The sequence below is a fragment of the Haemaphysalis longicornis genome, unplaced genomic scaffold (assembly GCF_048455015.1).
Source record: "Haemaphysalis longicornis isolate Haplotype H1 unplaced genomic scaffold, Haemaphysalis longicornis Haplotype H1 scaffold_18, whole genome shotgun sequence".
Taxonomy (NCBI): domain Eukaryota; kingdom Metazoa; phylum Arthropoda; class Arachnida; order Ixodida; family Ixodidae; genus Haemaphysalis; species Haemaphysalis longicornis.
In genome coordinates this window covers 9,682,427-9,702,501 of record NW_027526282.1, presented here as the reverse complement: position 1 = coordinate 9,702,501, position 20,075 = coordinate 9,682,427, and the positions used below count along the sequence as shown (strand labels likewise).

General features: G+C 46.4%; 1 protein-coding gene across 1 annotated transcript in view; it reads right to left on the bottom strand.

The window, feature by feature from the left end:
• The window catches only part of LOC144166659 (tudor domain-containing protein 7B-like), a 21,025-nt gene extending 950 nt beyond the window's left edge, over positions 1-20,075 (bottom strand). Inside the window, exons 1-6 of the mRNA XM_077696189.1 lie at positions 19,858-20,075; positions 10,316-10,395; positions 4,873-5,025; positions 3,661-3,816; positions 2,664-2,759; positions 436-548 (exon numbers count right to left, since the gene is read on the bottom strand). Of these exons, the coding sequence (XP_077552315.1) occupies positions 436-548; positions 2,664-2,759; positions 3,661-3,816; positions 4,873-5,025; positions 10,316-10,348 (551 nt within the window). The 5' untranslated portion in view covers positions 10,349-10,395; positions 19,858-20,075. The remainder of the gene's footprint in view (positions 1-435; positions 549-2,663; positions 2,760-3,660; positions 3,817-4,872; positions 5,026-10,315; positions 10,396-19,857) is intronic.

Genomic DNA, 20,075 nt, shown 5'->3' with positions numbered 1-20,075 from the left:
AAGAGCATCCCAAGAGGACACACGACGAGGCCCTTCGAGAAAGCGGGGCGGAAGCGAAGTGTCTGAGGCATTCGATTGGACATCAATGCCTTCCTATTCAGAACACATAAGAAGTCACCACGTGTACTCCACTTCTTCTTGTAATTCACGCTATCTTAACAAAGCCGCTAAAACGGAGATATATAATGCACGTAGTGTGAGGCCACCCTCTACAAAATGAACACCACGTCTGTAGTCCACTGCAATGGCGGGTTTGTAGATGAAAGCAGCAAGAAAGGGAAACGAATTCAACTAATTGGTGAACAGAAAGCAGGCAGCTTTAATGAAAAGCTACACAACCGATGATGACACCTTTAGGACATCGTCCGCCTGCTCAGCACTCCCACCGTGAGAACAAAAGGAGTGTTCGCATGCAAAGGACGGAAATTCCCTCACCTGCTGATGATCTCGGCCACCAGGTCCTTGCCCAGGAGTACGTCACTCAGTACTTCGGCAGCGCCTGTGCAGTGGGCGTAGTCAACGAGCCCGTAGAGTCGGCACTGGATGGCCTGTAGTCACGGGGGAAAGAGAGGCAATGCTGGCATCAGATCAGTGCACGAGTGACTTTTGCTTTGGCCCTACCCTCTTCAATACCCGGTGCTATATGATAAAACCACGAAAACACTAAAGCTACAAATCTCAGCGGTTCATAAATGTTGCTTCCCTGAAAACACTCGGTGGTGAGCTCAAGCGATAGCTCCACTACGAACAACGGAATTCCAATGGCACCTTACGGATAAATTCTCGCCTTTAAAGGCTGCCAGACCCGCTTCCCTGTTTTTCATGAACTCGTGTGTTTGATGCTTGTTCGAAAGAGGTTGGTACTTTTACTTCAGGAACATGTCTCACAGCACGAAAGATGCCGTAGCGAGTTCCAACATGACTGTTTTTCTATTTGGTTTTGCATTGCTCTTTTTGTTTACACTTTTTAAACACATTTTAGCTCATTCTCATCATAAGGTCATAATAGATAACCCGGCCTAGAAATACAGGCCTGCTGCGTTTTTTTGTGTGTGCTAGCATCGGAGAGATAACTTATACTAAATGCTAAAAGTCCTCATGCACAAAAAAAAAACAGGCCTCGACACATTTGAGACAAACCATTAGTGAATGTACACGTAATTACAAATATGCCAATTACCCGCCGCGGTGGCTGAGTGGCTCAGGCGTTGTGCTGCTCAGCCGGAGGACGCGGGTTTGATCCCTTCCTCTGTGGCTGCACAGTGGCCTCAGCGGCACTGCAAATATCTCCAGAGAGCCTAATTTAATCTGTAGCCCTCCCACACGGCCAAGACACTTGTGAATATGATGTATAAATGTTGCAATAGGTTATTACATTGCTTTAGGCTAAAAACGCTGCCTGTAGGTTAAGCTAACGGAGTCAGCAAGAGGCGAACCCTTAGGGTAAGATACGCTCATAGACTGACCAAAAAACCGTTATGGTTTGGAGGAATCCCACGTACCAGTGGGAATATGGTTTCATAAAGGCGTTTTGTTAGGGCTGGGGTGCGCTGCAATCACAACGGCGTTGAAGCTATACACGTGGAAGTAGCGGGGCATGCTACTTCTAACAATACATGTAACCATCGTCCTGCTGCGGCTACTATAAGGCATATTACAATGCACGAGCTTGCCCTCATTTTCGCTACCTAAAACTTTCGGATAATTTATTCAGACGCGACATTATTGTGGGCCCTATGGCCAGGAGACCGCTCGGCCTAAGCCCGCGATTACGAATGAAAAACAGTATTACCTAGCGCTTGGTGGAAGATAAAGAACACGGATAAAGAACACGGCACTAACGCATGTCCTGTGTTCTTCACCCGGCCGGTTTTCCTGTGAGCTAAGTAAAAGTACCATCCTACGGTCAGTAGTATTGCATTTTTAGCATACCGTGTGTACCGTGCGTACCGGGACACGACTGGGCACGTGTGCATTCGTTTTGGCGCGGTTTCTTAGTTCCGCTGACAGGCGTCCCCGCCTCTCTTATCCCGCGCATTCGTTCCGGAGAGGTGTGGCTCTCCTCGCCGTGCCCGCACACGCATCCGCAGTCTTGCACCGGTACACACGGTAACACGCCCCACACGGTATGCGAAAACTAAAGAGTTATAGGACTGTTATAGCAGAGCGAAGAACCGGTACCGGAACGGTACCCGCTAGGCGACTGGTACCATACCGAGACCGGTTCTCCGCTCTACTGATATTTATTCTCAAATCTTTATTCTCTAATGTTTCACAACCGTAGCCAAGTAGCCCACATTGACGTTCCGTAATGCCGAAGCTTTGTAGCCGTGAATTCGCGGTAATATAAACGGCTTTCCGCCATGGTAAGCATGTAACATTCCAATAATCTTACTGAGTTAGAAACGCCTGTCCGGGCGTCAGAGTGGAGTGAAACGTGCTCAAATAAAATAAATGCATTTTAACTGATGAAAGATAGCGGAGTATGCGGCGAGAAACAAAAGCTGCAGACTGTACGTATTGCATCGAAAAAGCTACGCGGAAAAATATACACATTTCGAACAAATAACAACAAATTGCCATGACCTACAAGTTGAGCCCGTACAAAAGCGCATACATGAGCGTACTGAAAAGAAAAGCAAAGAAATAAACCTATCGCCTACCTGCGCAGGGAGCTCGGCAAAGCAGCTTTTCAATTCCACCAGGGCTTGTGGTGCGATGAAAAGCTTCTGGCCTTCGTCGACCAAGTTACACTCAACCTGTAGCACAGAACAAGCACAAACCCAGTGTTTACATATCTGAAGCCACTCTCAAAAAAACGAAACTCGCATTACATAAATACCCCTTTCACATGGCAGTAATTAAGAAACCTTAGTAAGCTACAAAACGGCGAAAACATACAGAGGTTTCATCGTCAGTTAATTTTCCGTTGGGAAATGATTTGTGGAGCCGGATTCAGGCGAATAAATATAAAGGAGGCATTCCTGTGATCCCGTTGGTACCATAGCCACATACAGCTGTGTCGGGAAGGATTCCCGCCAGTAATCAATTTGACCCGTCTCTCGACCAAGTCTCTTGTTCCACATGATCCGCGAATGAAAAGAAATATAAAGCAATGCTTAGCACCTAAAGGCCACTGAAAGTACCATGCACCCGGCTTCAAAAGGTTCTCTATCTCGACAATGCGTAATATACACGGACAATCAATCTCCGTTTCGTGTACGATGCGGAAGTGAAATCACGTAGCGCAATTTACTGCTTCGTTCGGCAGTTGCGACATTGTCTTTAGGAACCGCTAATGCAGGCTCGCTGTTGAAACGTTGTTGCTTTGGGGTAGAATCTTCGATTCCTAATGCAATGGCCTGGGTGCGAGCCCTTGCTATCATACCTGTTTTTTTTTCTTAGGTCGAGTAATTTTTGTGTATAGTGATCTGAATCAATATTTTTTCCCATTTCTTCGTAAATAACTGTGGTTAGGTATGTTTTAGATTGTTTTAGTGCAGTGTGCACCCTATCACTGTGTTTAATTGATGCTTTTGCACCGTGTGGGAAGGGCCGCTTCTGTACGATTGATGAAATGGAAAGTTGGCGCCAGTGTAGATTCAGTCATTTATACCAAGCCAGCACTGCGTAAATGACTTTGTGGTCTCCGCTTATCACCTGGCCACCGTCGCCCTCTCCGAGGGTCCGGACCCGCAGCCAACGACCTTCGTGCAGCGTAGCGTACATCTCTCCTGCCTCGAGTCGCTCGGCGGCCTTGGATTCGAAGCTGCTGTAGTGGACGGCCATCTCGTAGCGGAGCTTGGTGTATTGTGCCTGCGAAGTTTTCATATATATTATACATTGAACGATTCAAAAATTACGCTGAAAAAATGTTCACATCCGGATGCTCTGTATCCCGGGTCCCACCCTGGGAACGACTGGGCGTGAGCTCTTCTGTTTTGGCCCCACCGATATCGACGATACAAGATGACGAGTACGAAACGACTTTTGGCACGTCCTTATTCAGATTTATTTATTCTCTCAATTGTCTGAACAGGCAGGGCGAAATGTTTGCTAATAAAAGGACTACGCTAACTCTGCCTGTACTGCGGATATCAGCCACAATAGACTCATCCACGTGGTGACTCTTCCCCTAAATGTTTTTTTCGTCAATCGCGCACTGACCATAATTTTTGTCTTTTATATGAACATGCCCTTGTTTTGCTCAAGTTCGAGATCAACTGGCCGAGATCAAATACGCAACAACACTTACTTGATACACCTCGATAAGTCTCGTTAATCGAAGGAACTATGCAGTTTAACTACACAATTGTCTCTATGAGGTTGTCTGATACGTGAACGGCTTCCCCTTCTACAGTGCGCCCCGGAAGAACAGTAATGGAATATGCACAAACTAAATAACAGTTATAGTGTCATTCAGTGTGCCTTTTTAAACTCAAGTGCACTACGCAAGATCTTTCTATGACTTTCTACAATAATTATTCTCTTCTCTCCTCCGCCACGTCCGTATTCTCTTTTCCCCTTAGGGCACATCACCTGTTTCTTGTTGAAGGCTATTAATCAATGAATTTATACAGATAAATATTATTTCTTGGGCTACTTAAACACGAAGACTGCAAGCATGCAATCCGGAGGGTCACTCGACTCAACCACTTGCCGCTCGGCCAAACAATTGACTCCGTATGTTTTTACATATTAGAAGGGAACACATCCCTAGCCACGACCAAGTGGCCTGTTCGCCTTTATTTCACTCAATAGTTGTGGATCGATAAAATCACGAGCTACAATATATTTCCCACAGAAGCAACCGCCTTGCTTGCGCATGCAGGCAAGCACTGACCCGAAAAAAAAAAAAGAGGTGTCACCTACGTCGTAAGCGGCAAATCTGATGCACACGTCGTCCGTGGCCGTGACACAGGATACGATCACGTCGACGAATTCACGCCGCTCCATTCTCTGCAGGTCGCCCGTGCTGTCGTGGCAGGAACCGGTGCAAGTGCTCGGGAGGGCACCAACACCACCCTGCACAGACAGGTGGGGGGCACTGAGATTCAAGATCTTGACTTAGGTGCACCGTTTACGGCTATCCCTGCACGAACTACAGGAGAAAAAAAAATGCACGAACTCCGAGTTGGGAATAGCCGAATAAATGCGTAAGCCGCTCTGCTTTAGGCTTACCACTTTAAAGTAGGTTTCACCACCGCACATGTGCACTGCCGGGAAGACATCTTTTAGGCCCCCGTGAAAGCAGTCGGATACAAAGGTAGGAAGGCCTTTCATTAAACACCCCCACTAGACAACATGCATCTTTATAAAACTGTGTGCACCGAGCCCCTTCAAAGTCGACTTCACAACTGCGCACGAATGCTTCGCTGGAAGACGTTTTTTCAGGCGCCATAAAATTAGTTTGATACTAAAGAAGCAAGGATCTAAGTCGTTAAGTTAAATATCTTCACAAAACCCCAATATTTCCTGCTTTGAAACGAGACGAGCCCCTTTGGAGACGGCTTTTCTGTTATACAAAAATGTGTTTCTCTGTAGACATTTTGTGGGGACAATCTATACGAAGTACTAATATAAAACCATGATAGCTTCACCGCTCTACACGAATGTATCGCTGGGAAAACATTTTTTTGTAAACAATGTACGCACTCTGATATGGACGTATAAGGGCCCTAAGGCTTTTTTTCTTATTGGAATTTTCTTAAGAGGCGAAAGTGTGCAGAACGTCATTGAGTCCGAATTGAAATGCTTAAGCATTTAAAATCAAACTAAATACGTGAATGTGCTCGGATACGAAAAGAAAACGAAGTTGAGCTCACGTTGTGAACTAACCCAGTTGCACCTGTACTTCTGAATTATACTTCGTGGAAATAAATATTTTATTCCCACTTGTACTGTTTTCGCCACAGGGACGCCTTCTAGTTTTGCAATACAAGGGCGCAATCAATGAAGGGACCCGATTCCAAATTGGATATGAAGAGACGCGTAATTTCGACTACCCGCCGCGCTGGCTCAGTGGCTAAGGCGTTACGCTGCTGAGCAGGAGGTCGTGGGTTCGATTCCCGGCCGCGACAGCCGCTCTTCTGATGGATGCGAAAAGCAAACACGCCCGTGTATTCGATATTTCGGCACACGTTAAGGATCCCCAGGTGGTCAAAATTAATCCGGAGCCCTCCACTACGGCGCGCCTCATCGCCTGCGTTGAGCCACTGCATTAAACCATACAATCAGAGTAAGTTGAACTCATTTTTACGTCAAAGCAACGGATGGATTTGAGTCATTTGGTAAAGCTTAACCGCTGTTGAGCAGCTCTTATCCCCTGTTTGTGTCCTTAACTGCACTCAATTTTCCGACAACGTAAAAGTAATGTCATGAAAAAGGATAAAAGGCATAAAAAGAGTGCGAAAGGCCAAATACTGTGCTTCAAATATCAACTCACGCGACGCGAACGGCTCGTGAAGATTGGCGTTTTCGGAACCGAAACTGGAAGTACCGGCGGCCATAACCGGCGGCCGCACGTGACGTAGGGGATGAAAGAGAAGCGGGCGCGCCAGTACCGGCGGCCGCTCTCAGCAGCCTCAAGATGTGCGTAGTAGCGTCGCGTTTTGCGTTTTTATTTTTACAGAAGAACTTCCCCTAACGTTTGACAAGACTAACGAAGTCAGGCACAATTCCGACAACGCGTTGCTATCAATCGACGTGAAGTAGACCATCCGACTGTTATTTTTGGATTGGAATAACTGCCGGAGTAGCATTCACTGAATTGCGAGTAAAAAAACTGGTCCAGATTTACAAAGCTACTTGTTCGTGCAATATCAAAAAGCAGCTTTGGTTAGCCGGCACCTCGGCTATCGTCTCCCTTTTTTTAGGGGGACAAAGCTTTCAACGGCGGAGATCAATCCCAAACAATTTTCACAATATCATTATGTGCAAGCAGAAATTTAAAAGTGAGCACATTATTTTTCACCTCGCCACACATAGACGATCGAGTTGAAAAATTTGTCTCGGACCATATGTCAGCCTCCACAGCAAGATGATGCTAAAAAAGTTACCTATCTAGTGCTGGTTTTTATTTTCACCAGTGCCACATGCGATTGATAACATTTTACATTCAAGTAAACTAAATCTAACACTCTACAGAAGTAAATACCTTAATTCAGGATTTAAAAAAAATGTAGTTTTGTGGCTTAGGAGAGGAACAGTTTTGTTACCTTTCGCATTTCGCGATGACGGCCGTTCTTTCTAAGAATCTATTCGTTACCACGAGCGAGGCAAGTTTTGTCACACAAATGTTCATACCGCGCGTCGAACAACTGTAGTTATGTTGCCGAACTTCTAAAGGGGTCTACGGCAGGAGGCGGCGTTGGGCCAGCCCAAATACGGGAAATATTGGACGGGGAAGTGCAAGTGGTCCAGAATTTATAAAATATCTTTTTTAGTGTGGTAGATGTAATAATACTGACAAACGTACAGGCAAGTTCGCAATTCGGGCTGTTTTTCTGGAGCAAAAATATTTTTTTCACGTAAAAAAAGGTCAGCTATCTCCTGAAACATCGCAAGCGTGCGTATAGTTTGTAGGCTTTTATCGCTGAAAAAACGGGGGATATTGCTACCTATGCGGCTATTTTTAAAGATGTGATTCCGACTGCGGTACAACGCGGTGATGTAGCACAAGAAACCTACGGCGAACGCATTCCTGCGCCCGGCAGAGCACGTGCAAGCCGCCAGAAAATCACGAGCGCCACTGGACAGGTCCCCCAACCTTCGTCACAGGCCGCTCGGAACATGTTTCGGCGACTCCCCGCCAGGTGCAAATGTCGCCTGCTCGGAGCTACTCCCAACGCCGATTCCTAGTGTGCCGTTAGCTTACGAGGCTTAGTATTCCGCCATGGTGATTTCAAGTGCGTAAACTAATTATTCGAATCAAATTTGGGCAAAGAAAAATTTGAGTGCAGTTGGCCTTTAAGGATTCAGCTACTCTGGATGAAAGCGGTCTTTTTCCAATTTCACGGCGTCAAAACGTCCGCGGCGCGGCATCGAATGGGTAACTGGTTGTTAATGTAGGTCAGCCGCAACGAAGATCAGTCGCTGCTTTCTTCAGGGCGTGTTGGCGTACAACGGCATCAGTAAGGACCCTAAAGCTTGGCTTTAATACAGCTCTGCTGCGAAAGAGAAGCAGGCGATAGTTATGCAACGCTTTAGTCGGTGTTTTCCCCCATGACATGCGCGTTCAATTTTCCACGATAAGAAATCCCAGCTTGTGGTACATTGGAAAAGCATATTTCATGTAAATTGTACTCAAACTCCGCCTGCGCGCACGAGCGTTTCACACGGTGGGTAGGTTATGAGTGCATCGCGATGCTCCACTAACTGCTTGGGTGCGAGCCGGGAACGAACAATGTGTGAGCGATTGCAAAACAGTGGCGCGAAGGCGTGGCGTCTTTACAAGCTCTTTCAGAAAAACCTCTGTTCCCGAGCTGATTCCAATGAAGTCAGTTTCCGGGCATTCCCCCCTATTCGTTATGTACGTCTGCAGGTTCTGTGACCTTGGCATGTAGACGTATGTACGCACGTAGGCGTCGATGCACTGCAATTATTTGGCACCAAAATGACCAGTCGTCCATGTAGCAGACAAAACTTGCCGACTGCTTAATTCTTCTACGTAGCTCGTTCGTTCTCCATACTCCCACTGCCGAACATTAAGGCGTGATTTCGCGGTAAAAATAGATTATGAGCGACTAGCGGGAGTGTTTGGCTATGATCGGTTCTTTACTATATTGGCGGCTGAAACGCATATTAATGAATCCTTAAGAACGCTTAATTTGGCCTCAAATGCAGATTCACCCCATTATATGTTACATGAAACAAAACCTAAAATTGCTTAGTAGACCTTGGTAAGCGTTACAAATATGAACGAACGAGCAGCGACGGCTCAGTGGCTGAGGCGCGGTTCCGTTGAGCCCAAGGACGCAGGTTCGATTTCAGCCGAGGAGGCCGCTTTTCGGGTGGAGGCGAAAAACGATAACGCCCGTGTGTCCAGATTTAAGCGCACTGTTACAGGCGCCCAGGTGGTCCAAATTAATCCTGACTCCCCTACGGGGCGCCTTTTCCTAGCCCGGGGTCATCGCAGGGGCGGAAAATCCGGGAATTGGAAATGAACGCATATAACAAAAATTAGCCTATGTCTGAACAGGTCTGCGTCTGTCTCTAAACTTTTCCGCATCAGAGACACTCTGCTATGCTTACGGTGAACCCTTTCATTCTTTCCTTCTCGTCTGTAAGCCACGTGTTCAAGGCCGCAACGTAATCGACTAGTACAACGTACGGTACAGTTAGCCTGAGATGAGGATCGTTCGATGTGTGGGGCCCCGTGTAGCAAGCACTACCGTTAGTGGAGCTCACCCATTCAGCTTTCATTAAAGGAGTACTGACACGGAATTTTCGTGTTACGTTTTTTTCGTAGCTCTGGGTACCTATGAGCCCACCAATCATATAATGGCACATTAGACACTCGATCGCGGCGTAAACAATCATTTACGAGGTCGTTTATTCGCGTCAGTTTCGGTTACGACAAAACGAACGCTGAGCGGCTGCTATGACAGGAGGTACCACCGGACGTGACCATTCTTGTCGCACCCCTGCCGGTCTGGATGCGCTCGCCCAGACCGGCAGAGGTCGTCACCATCACCGCGCGCCCGGGTAGCATGACGTCAGTCCCGAAACCATGACGTGTACACACGGTGTAGCAGTGCGCGCCAACCGCAGCCACCGCGTCGGGTACGTCACGGAAGTCCCGACGTAGGCAGTTTGTGGCAAGTAGCAGATGATGTCATGTTGGCCCGCTCTGGGGTTTCTCGTGGGGGCTGAGATTACAATGGGTTTAAAATATGTTATACTGAACGGCTAGTCTTAAAACTTGCTTGGAGATATCTACTGAAAAAAGGAAGCATTTTACATAGTTGTCCCAGCTTTGAAATTTCGTGTCACTACTCCTTTAAGGTTTTTTTCTCTCTCTCTCAATCGCATTCCGTGGACCCTGGCTATGAATTGTAAAGCAAAATTCGCGGAATATTATCTATTTTTTGCGTTCTGTTCTCTTTGGTCCGTCAATAATCTTTGAAAAACATCGCTCGGTCACACCGACGCCAGATTCTTGCACAATGTAACGTTTAACGCTTTCGCATTGAAAATTCTCGGTTGCCGGTGTACACATCACATACTCTGCTAAAAAAGGGAGGCTCCAGCTGCACTCGCCCGCACCGCGCCAAGTCAGCGGCCGATAATATTTGAGTGGCATATAACCACTTACCTCTGCTACCATCTTGTTCTCCTCGCCGGCCATACCCTTGACAGTCGATGTCGGCGCAACCGGAAGGTCGAGTGCCGAGGCTGCACAAACAGCGTACACACAGGTGTAAACGACAATACGCCCTGTGCAGAAGGGCAATGGGCCTCTTCCCAGTGCTACCAGTCGCTCCCAGCGTCAGTTATGAAGAACTAAATACGGTTGTCAATCACGCCTCCGGAAACCTTCCATTCGAAAAACCCGTGCACAACACTCTTTGTCTCCAGTTATTTAATCGCATTTGGAAGGGGAACTCTTATTATTCTTTTTAGTCTGGAAGCTAGATGCTCACTGCACGAACTTCCTGCCTGTGAAGCCCCCCGGGCAGTTGTAGATTAACTGTTTCTTAGAAGGCGTCTGTACTTCTATTTTATGCCCTTTCACGAATAGTCCGTTGTGCTTTAAAGTTAAAAGTTTTTGTCTGAAAAAAAACTTCGGCACCATTTGCTCGGAAGCCTCTCGTACTATCGGATATCTTCGCCGTAATCTAAACCTTTCTTTTGAGAAAATTAAAAGACTAGCCTATCTAACATTCGTAAGGCCGAAACTGGACTATGCATCAGCCCTGTAGCATTCATCACAAGCATACATTAGCTGCTCAAACTGAAGCCGTTCAAAACCGCGCCGCATGCTTGATCACATGGCACTATGCCAATCCTCTCTGCGTCACTGCCCTTAAACAATATTTCTCCTTACCGACCCTTGAATCTCATCGCGTCATTGCTCGTCTATGCCTCCTTCGCAATTTCTACTACTGGCCACAATCAAGACACATTTTACTAAGGCTGCCTCGCAGAATATTACCCCGGTTAAACCACACTTGCCGAAAAGAGCCTTAGAAAAATGCGGGCAACACTGATCACTCAGCGGTGGCAACACTGGTGGTAAACGCGACGACGCCATGATAAAGAAAACGTCGCGCTGGGAGTTCGCGTCGTGGTTAATCATTTTGGCCCATCGCTTCTCCATCATGCAGCTTCATAAAGACATAGTTTTAGTTGTTTTGCATACGAGGTTAGGGCTCATGTGGCATTGTATGGCACGATGCCCACGCACTGCTGGGTACCTCTCTGCAAGTGGTACGTTTATGTGCAGTGAAGCTAGCGAAAAGTGTGTACGACGCGCACCTTTATCATCTTCTGTTTTGATTTCAGAATATCCAGGGCAATGCGTCTTTTTTATACAATACCTTGAGACCTGCGTTTCACGTGCCGGTCACGGCTGCCGCCGTTATAAGCGCCGAACATTTAGGCAGCAGAGTTGTTTCAGTGAAGGCGAAGTCGAAACTGCATTCGTGCTTTGCTCTGGCCGCGCTAATGGATATTTCGACATCTGTGAACCGCAAACGCGCTCGTCGTTATTTTTTGGAACTGTTTTTTTTTTTTGAAACAGAGAGAGGAGCGTGACGGCCGAAGTTGTGTCAGTGGAGCCAAAAATACAAGCCTGCAGGCCTGTTTGGCCCTGCTTGTTTTGACATTCCAACAGCGCTAGATAGCGAATGCGGTCTAAAACTTTATTTTTTGTCTTTACATTATGCGTATTCCATTCTGTCGTGGTGTTAAGGCGCAAACGGTGCAGCGACCACGCCGTGGGCTAACTCAATTAGAATGCTAATTTTCTATACATACAGATGCAAGTACGAGCCACCTGACGCAATGCACGAATTTTACTGCTTGTGTGATACAGGTGGATGATACATCACCTGTTTGTAACTTACATAAATTATTTGCATGTGTCATATATCACGAGTTGCCCGCTGACATACAGACGAAGAACAGGTGGATCGTAGCAATCAAGAGGCATGAGGGACAACATTTTGCTTTCTGCAAGCCAACAAAAGTTTGTACGGAACATTTCGTGGAGAAATGAGTAGTGTCTGTATGTATGCTTTAGTCGTTTCCGCGAATGGTTGAGAATGTTTGAATAGTCGCAACGAACGGGCCCCTCAACGAATGAATAGTCGCTCAGCAAAGAACGGGCCCCTCATAGACTGTTCATAAGCGGCCTGCCGCCACTACGACGGGGCAAGGGCGCATCAAATAAACAATTACAACTCGACGACTAAACAAATAGGCAGTGGTGAGGCTATTTAATCTTAGTAACACATCCTGCATTCGTTTTCTGCGGTTCCTCATCCCGGACGACGGTATTCCTCGTCGAAATGGTACGATCTCGTAGGGTCTGTCAGTGTCAGTCGATGACTTCGTCTAATAAAAGTCCAGAATATGCTGCTCTTCCAACAAAGCAAGAGCAACAAGGTTATTTTCAGTCCCAGTTAAGGGGGGGAACGGAGTTAACGAGAATCGCATTGCAATATTACGCCACGGCTGACGTCAGCTGCTCCATGTTTGCTGCTGGCGCTCTGGTGGCGCGATGCGTGGTGGTCATATATGGGCATACTTTACATCCAGGCTTATAATGGTATTCTCGTAGATGAACTGAGCTTCAGTATTGAAACAGGGAGGGGAGCGTCTTATTTGCACAATAGAAACAGAAAAAAACATATATTCGCGCACGTAAATAAAGAATAAAACGTAAATAGACATAAAACTGACGTATTACAGTTTTTAACACATAACGGAGCAGTATATGTTAAACAAAACAAGCTCATAAATAAAATCGACCAGTTCCAGTTGCCTTAAAGCTCACACAAAAAAGGTCTCACCTTATACGGCTGCCATGCACCCTATTTTTGTTGATTTGCGTTAGTCTTTCTATTGTTTTCTATTCAAATGATATGCTTTGAATTGTGTCCGTAGTCATTGAGTGTGATGTGTTCATCTTTGCCTTACGCTAGGACACCATGCGTGTTACGTGGTAAATAAGTCGGCAAGCGAATTCTTCATAGTGGATACGGCCGATAAAACTACTATCGCTACTTTTTATAGCTGGCTCCCAAATTGCTGTCCCAATTTGATCCTTTGCCTTTCGGGCAACATTCAGTTTTCTCTTTTTTATTTTTTTCTGTGAGTTCTAGTATAAGTGCTGCTGAACATGGCGGCCATTGATATTGATTTTGAGTGAATCCCGCTTGGCCACACCACGGAATGAAGTATATATATTTATGGCATCTGCATACAAGTGATGATGTCTCCATCCCTTATGGATATTGTAAATTATACAAGGAGCTTTTGTTTTATTATTGTTTAGCATCGCTACTGGAAAAAGCAGGAATACTGAGGAACGAGGCACTCATGTGCATGTGACACGCCGCTGACAAAAAACTCTGCCGAAGGGGTTACTGAAGACTGCAGATTTCTTTCGGGCTCAAAAAAAGCACACAAAGTAATTGGAAGCGAGGGAAACATACAGAAATATATTCATTACCTGATCCTAGGCTATTCCTAATATTATAAATTATTGTTATTAGGCTACGTCCTTCTCTTTAGAAAATGTAATAGATTTATTCCTGTGGGTAGATTTCAATGTATTTGTGGGTACATATCGTTCAGACAAAAATTTAAAAAATAAAGGAAGCTCACACTAACGCGTAAGACTTGAAGGTAGTGAAGCTGTACGCAGCCCTCACGACCATCACGACGGTTTAAGAACACGGTTGCAGACGGTTTGCTTCTTCCTCGCTGCCGAAACGTCCTTTGCTCCATCATTGTTGCTATAAGTATGAGCTTCTTTCATTTTTTTGGAAGTCATAATCATAGGACATCACCTTGGGGTGACGTGTCTTTCTCGTTCCGAGCAAGTGTTGCCACGATTATGGCGAACGCTGGAGTTCCTGTTTAACCAATCTTCGCGCATCTCTATAAGTGGGAATGCTTGACTTGAAAAACGTGCGCCGGAGACGGCGGGCGGTCGCCGCGAGGCACGCACCCACGAGCGCTCGGCATTTCCTTGGTTTTATAGCTGCACGACGGTCGCCGCAATCTTGACCAATCAACCTCAGTGGCTTGGCTTGAAATTGACAAACATGCGCCGGAGACGCTGGGCACGCACGCACACACGTATGCTCGGAATTTTCTTGGTTCTTTTTTTACTGCCGGGCGGTGGCCACAAGGCACCCGCTCATGTCTGCGAGCTCACGTTGGCGCTCTCACGTGGGCGTGCTCGGCAATTTCCTGGTATTTTTAACGGCGGGCACGAAAAATAACTAAAGACAATAATTAAACAGTTTGTCTTTGATTCCCCTATAAATTGTCCGGAAGCTATTATTCTATCGGTCGCCTTAAAGCAAGGAAACGGATCGAGCGAAAGTTTATTCAAGAACGTTAACACGCCCTTCTACAGTATTATGCTATTCTCCTACTTCAACCCCCCCTCTCTTTGTAGCCACTAAGCCTGGTGGCCCGTCGATCGTGAGTTTTGCATACTACGGCCCGACTCCATTTTTTTAAAAAACTCGTGACAGGATATCCTTCCCCCCAGTTTGCTTAATTTAAAGGATTGTAATTGCAGCAGTAATTACAGGTGCGGCTGGAGATCTTAGGGAGAGGCCTTCGTCCTGCATTGGACATAACCAGGCTTAAGATACAACATTGAATGAAAGCGCCGTACGAAGGCATCGTACTAAAGAAGGAGAAGAGGACAGGTGAAGAAGGAAACAAGACTGTCGTCTTCCCCTTCCGAACCCGTCTTGTTTCACAGCCGCTATCACTTCTGCGAAGCAACTAGGCCGCAAAAATGTCCTGTAGAAATCATAGTCGAGCAGCGATTATTTGTACGACTGAAGAAGGGGATGAACCACAGAACCCAGTGATTTTTCGACGGGTTTCGGGGCGCCACAGTGCGAGTAACCCGCCACAGAGCAGAAAACCTAATGAAAAACGTCAAATAACATTAAATCTTAGTTACAACAGAACTTATAGAAATAACTATGGCACCGATTGCGCAAAAACCAAACAAGGGCGAAGAAGGAAACGACAAGGACGAGCACTCGTTCTTGTCGTTTTTTTTTTTTTTCGTCCTTGTTTGTATTCTGCGCAATCGGTGCCATGCATAGATGCCAACTAGGCCGGCTCACGGTGTCGCTTTATGGAAATAACTTTGCGACGTCGATATTCGCTTTCTTAAGTACTAACAAAAAAGTCGAAACCGAAAGTAAACCGAGCGTTCGCCCACCTGCCTGTGGATGTTTACTGTCACGGTGCGGTTACATGTTCCCCTAAAGCAAAGGCCACAAAGGTCCTAGCGAGTGTCCCTCAGGTGAGGGAGGCGCGCCAGGTAATCCTGAGCCCTAGGGGCGGTCAGGAGCTGTAGCTCGGGCGAGGAGCTCCCGGTCACCTCCAGCCAGGTAGTGGGAGGGTTGGGTTTCAATGTGGTGGGTTAACAAGCTGGTGTTTCCCAAGAGGTTTTCTCGAGCCGGTCGTGCTCGATTCGCGCCATCCGACTTCAGACAAACGGTCCAAAAGCGTGGGAGGGTGATTGAATTTTATCCCTAAACATTGGTCAATAGCGTGGACGCAATGGTGGGCGAACACGGGCACTCGATGCGCGGAATGGGCAGTGCCGTCGACAGAAGGGCGAGAAAATATTTTTGTTTTGCAAAGTTCACAGCTGTACACCTCGGGACAAAATTGCCCAGTGATCATTCAAGGCTCCTAGTGCAAAACCGGTCAGTTTTCATGATTGGGCTGTGTACTCACAATGAGCGGGTAATCGTTTTTTTGAGCTCAACAAACACAACAAACACAACAACAAGCCACGGCATTTACGGCGCTTTCCAGCGCGAAACTCTCATAGCGTTTCGTGACGCCCCTACCTCCCCCCTATAAACGTGGCTGCCTTGCTCTCCTCATTCGCTTAGCAGTCTACGAGGTGTTCCGGTGCCAGTCAGTGCTGGTCCAATTGGAGCAGGGGTTGCTCGCGCCCGGCAAGAACATGAAACAGCCACAGCTCATTGCCTTTTTCGCACCTGAGTAAAGTTTTGCATTACTCAATGCATTGGGTTTTTATTCGCACTTGTAGCGCAATTGAATCTCAACTACTTAAATTTTCTCGTGTGGTCGCTTATATCAAAATACCACATATAACGAAATTTTTCGCCATGCCGCTGATTTTGTTATAACAAGGGATTACGGTACTTATTTCATCACTTGTCTATCGTCTTTTGGATAAGCTAATGCAGCTGCAGCATTTTGTACTACGTTGCTGCTAATGCCGCCAAACCCATTGCATGTTGTGGGGTAAGTTACAAGAGTACTCGTGAGCAGTACAATCGCTATAAAAAAGTTTCATTGACGAAAGTTTGAACTCGGTGGACTTCTGCCTACCAGGATGCCCGTATGAGCAACAGCGCCACAATTTCTGCTTCCGTGACTCGCGTACGTATAAAATTATTTGGCGCAGGAAGTCCACTGTAAACTCGCAGAATGCTTTTGCAACAGTGACGTACGCAGGATGCCATGTAGATAGGGGGGTCTAAAAAAACAAATAAAGGGGAAAGAAGAGCATGAACAGAGAAAACACTAATAAACAAAAAACTGCCGAAGCAAAAAAATTATTAACTTAAAAATTAAAGAGCATCGTATTGTGGCCGTGCTGTTACCCTTTCTCGTAGTTCTTTTTTTTCGTCTTTTAAGTTTTCCTGCCGTGGAACCGCAAAACGGCTGGTTATTCTGTTAGGTGCACGGGTACATAGAATCCGCGTTTGGTTGGTCCTTAGCTTGTGACACAGAAATATTTATCCACAGTAACTATTCGATGATGGACAGATTTATTCCACTTATGCGGTTCCTCCCCTTTTCCCCAGAGAAATTTCGTGGTGGCGGGGAGGGGGGGAGGTCTTCAGCGTTGATCCCCCCCCCCTCCCCCAAAGCCATTGCTTTATAATTAGGTTTCTGCCTTTTCGGAGTTTATTTTTGAGCAAATTCGGAGGGCGTTTTTCGGAGTTTGTTTAGTTTTGCAAATTCGGAGTTTTTCGGAGCGTCCTTTCAGAGTACACAGAATTCCGAGTTTTTCGGATTATTAGGGTCGTAGAATATTGATCGTTAGAAATGCCATGTACAAGAATAAAAGAAATCAAACAGCAAAAGACATCAAAGACCAGCATTGTAGGCCGACACGAGGATCAGCTAACGAAAAAATCATCGAGGCCTACCACATTGTTTCATTCAAAGACAAATGCGTTACGGCTTCCATAACACTGAAAAAGACAGAACTGAGATTCTAGTTTTTGTCCAATCACTAGTTTTTGCCTTCCTAAAGTGTGTTTTTAACATGGGTGTTTGCACGGTCATCGTCCACTTTTTAGTTTTAAGTTTTTATTGTATTTGCTTGTGCTCCTCCCCTTTCCCTCTTTTCTTTCGTTCGCAGTGTACCATCCCGTACAAAATTCGGCGTCACAGTGAAAATAAACGAGTTGATAGTAGCGCCGTGTCCCGTCCACTTCGTTCGTCCTTGTTCCTTTGCGCTTATTCAAACGTTTAATCCTTAGCGAAATGAGGTCAGAGAAGGGCGAATGAAATTCTAGGAAAAGAACATATCCGGGGAAAAGGCCGGAAGTGGAGTGGCAAGGAAGGTGAGAAGTGTTTGACCTTGGTTCGACTATTGTTGCGGGGAGAGATCTTGTTTTTTATGATAAGGGTCCAAAGCGACTCCCTTTGTGAAGCTTGGGAACGTAAGCGTAACGAACAAAAGTGGAGACATGAAAATAGAGTAGGAAAAGTTGTTCGAGGATGCCAGGGAAAGATAAAAGGGTAGTCCGGTTTTTACAGGCGGTGGTCTCTGAATTCGGAGTTTTTCGGATAAATTCGAATTCGCAAAATTTTTACCGGCGAGTGTTTTTCGTATTTTATCGGATTAATCCGAAAACGCAGAACCCCATTTATAATATATACAGTCGAGTCCACTTATAACGATACCATTTATAACAATATATCGGATATAACGATGAACAACCATGGCACCATCCACTTCCGTATTCTTTCTATGGGAAAATAAGTCGCTTGTTACAATGCGCCACTTCCGCGATATTGGATATAACGATTGAATCTGGTTCCAGCGTGCGCCGAAAGTGCGAGCTCCCGGTGGCTCACCACGACGACGGCATGCCCCGCGAGCCACGATGAGCATCGCATCCCTTCCACTAGCGTCACTAAATAAGCTACGCTACCGACGCTACCTTCCACCCATCAGAAAACGAGTCGACTGTGCCGCTTACGAGAAAGCAGAGAGGAGGAGAGCAGTTTTCCTTCCGTACACCCCTCCCGGCGCCGCCGACTTGGCATCCTCCCCGCGCCCACTCGCGAAATCGCGGAGCCGCTCGCTCGCGACGTGCGTTCTCGTTTTGTCACGTGCGCACTGTTTTTTCTTTCATTTGACTAGGTTCCTCTTGAACTGCCTCCGTTTTTTCCTTGGAAGGGACGTCAGGGCCGATGTTTTTGGAAACTTCCGAGTGCCTCACTCAAAGGCCCCTGTTGCGAGTATACGTGCTGCGGACAGCGGTTATAGTGACGACTCTAATGATGCGGTTGCGCTGCCTACTCAGGTAGTCTCTTCGCAAGAGGCTTAAAGCATGACACAGTCCCTCAGGGACTTCGTTTCCGCCAAGGACCTTTTGCTCAGCTGGTGAATCATAGATGCTCTGGAAAAAGATGTGCACCAGCTTCGCGTGGAGCAAACCAGGTTGGCTGAGCATGGCTTCTTTTCCGCAAATAAGTGGTAATACGACCTTGCTTGCACGCAAAGAAAATGTTTTGAGCGCTGTTTTATATTTCCTTCGCAATCCGCTTTTTACAATGATCGGATGTAACGATGGTAGTTCCTTGGCACCTCGATATTGTTCGAAGTGGACTAGACTGTACGCGGAAGAGGCAGGAACAGTGCGTTTCTGTACGTACTGTCCAAGTAAATGGGGAGCAACGCTGGTAAAATACTAATAAAAATATTTTCGAAAACTTAATCATGCATTTCGAGTTGCAACATTAAAAATAATTTGAGTGTATTGACCGCTGGAGTGTATTTACCGCAGGCAAAACTAGCGCAAAAAAAGACAACACGATTGTTTCTAATTTCCCATTTACCATACTTCTCTGAAAATTAGCTTAACGAAGCTACACTCTTATCCTAGCAGACATGAGGCTGCTCGTTTCACGGTGCCTTTCCCGAACCTTATGCTGTTACTGATAATTGTTCATGACACCGGTTGAGATAAAACTCCCCTCAGTTATGTAGTCGTCTGTGAAGTAAAACGGCATACAGCTTGTTTCGCAATAGTTTCGATTAAACAACAGTTAAGCTGTTTTCTGTAGCTCAGATATCAGACAGGAATTGCGAAACGTCTACAAAGGAAAGTAATGACGGCAGATAAACGAAACTCGACGCAAGTATCGGGATGTCTTAGCGGTAAATTGCAGAGTGATTTTTTCCAAGATGCCTAAATTAGAATGAGAGGTTACACAGCTTTCACCACAAACCTTGTGCTGCCTCAACGCGTTTTCTGTCTTGAAACGACACGAAAAATTCCGACCGACGCGGCAATTAAAGCTTTGCTGTCAATACTCCGTGGGCCAACAAGCCGAAGTCGGAGCTCGAAGAAAGGCCTGAATACGTACCCGACAACGACAGCCGTCTTCAGTATGGTGCTTCCATATGCAGCACTGCCGTTTTCACATTGCTGTCCCGTAGAATGGAAATGCTCGACGGAAAACGTGTGCAGTGTACGCCAAGCACGGCCGGCGGATGTGATGAAACCGCAGACCCCTGTGTCGCCTCTGTTCGCATCCCACCAGCGCTCTGGAAAGCCGCCGCGAACCGTGCTTCTCCGGGGTGT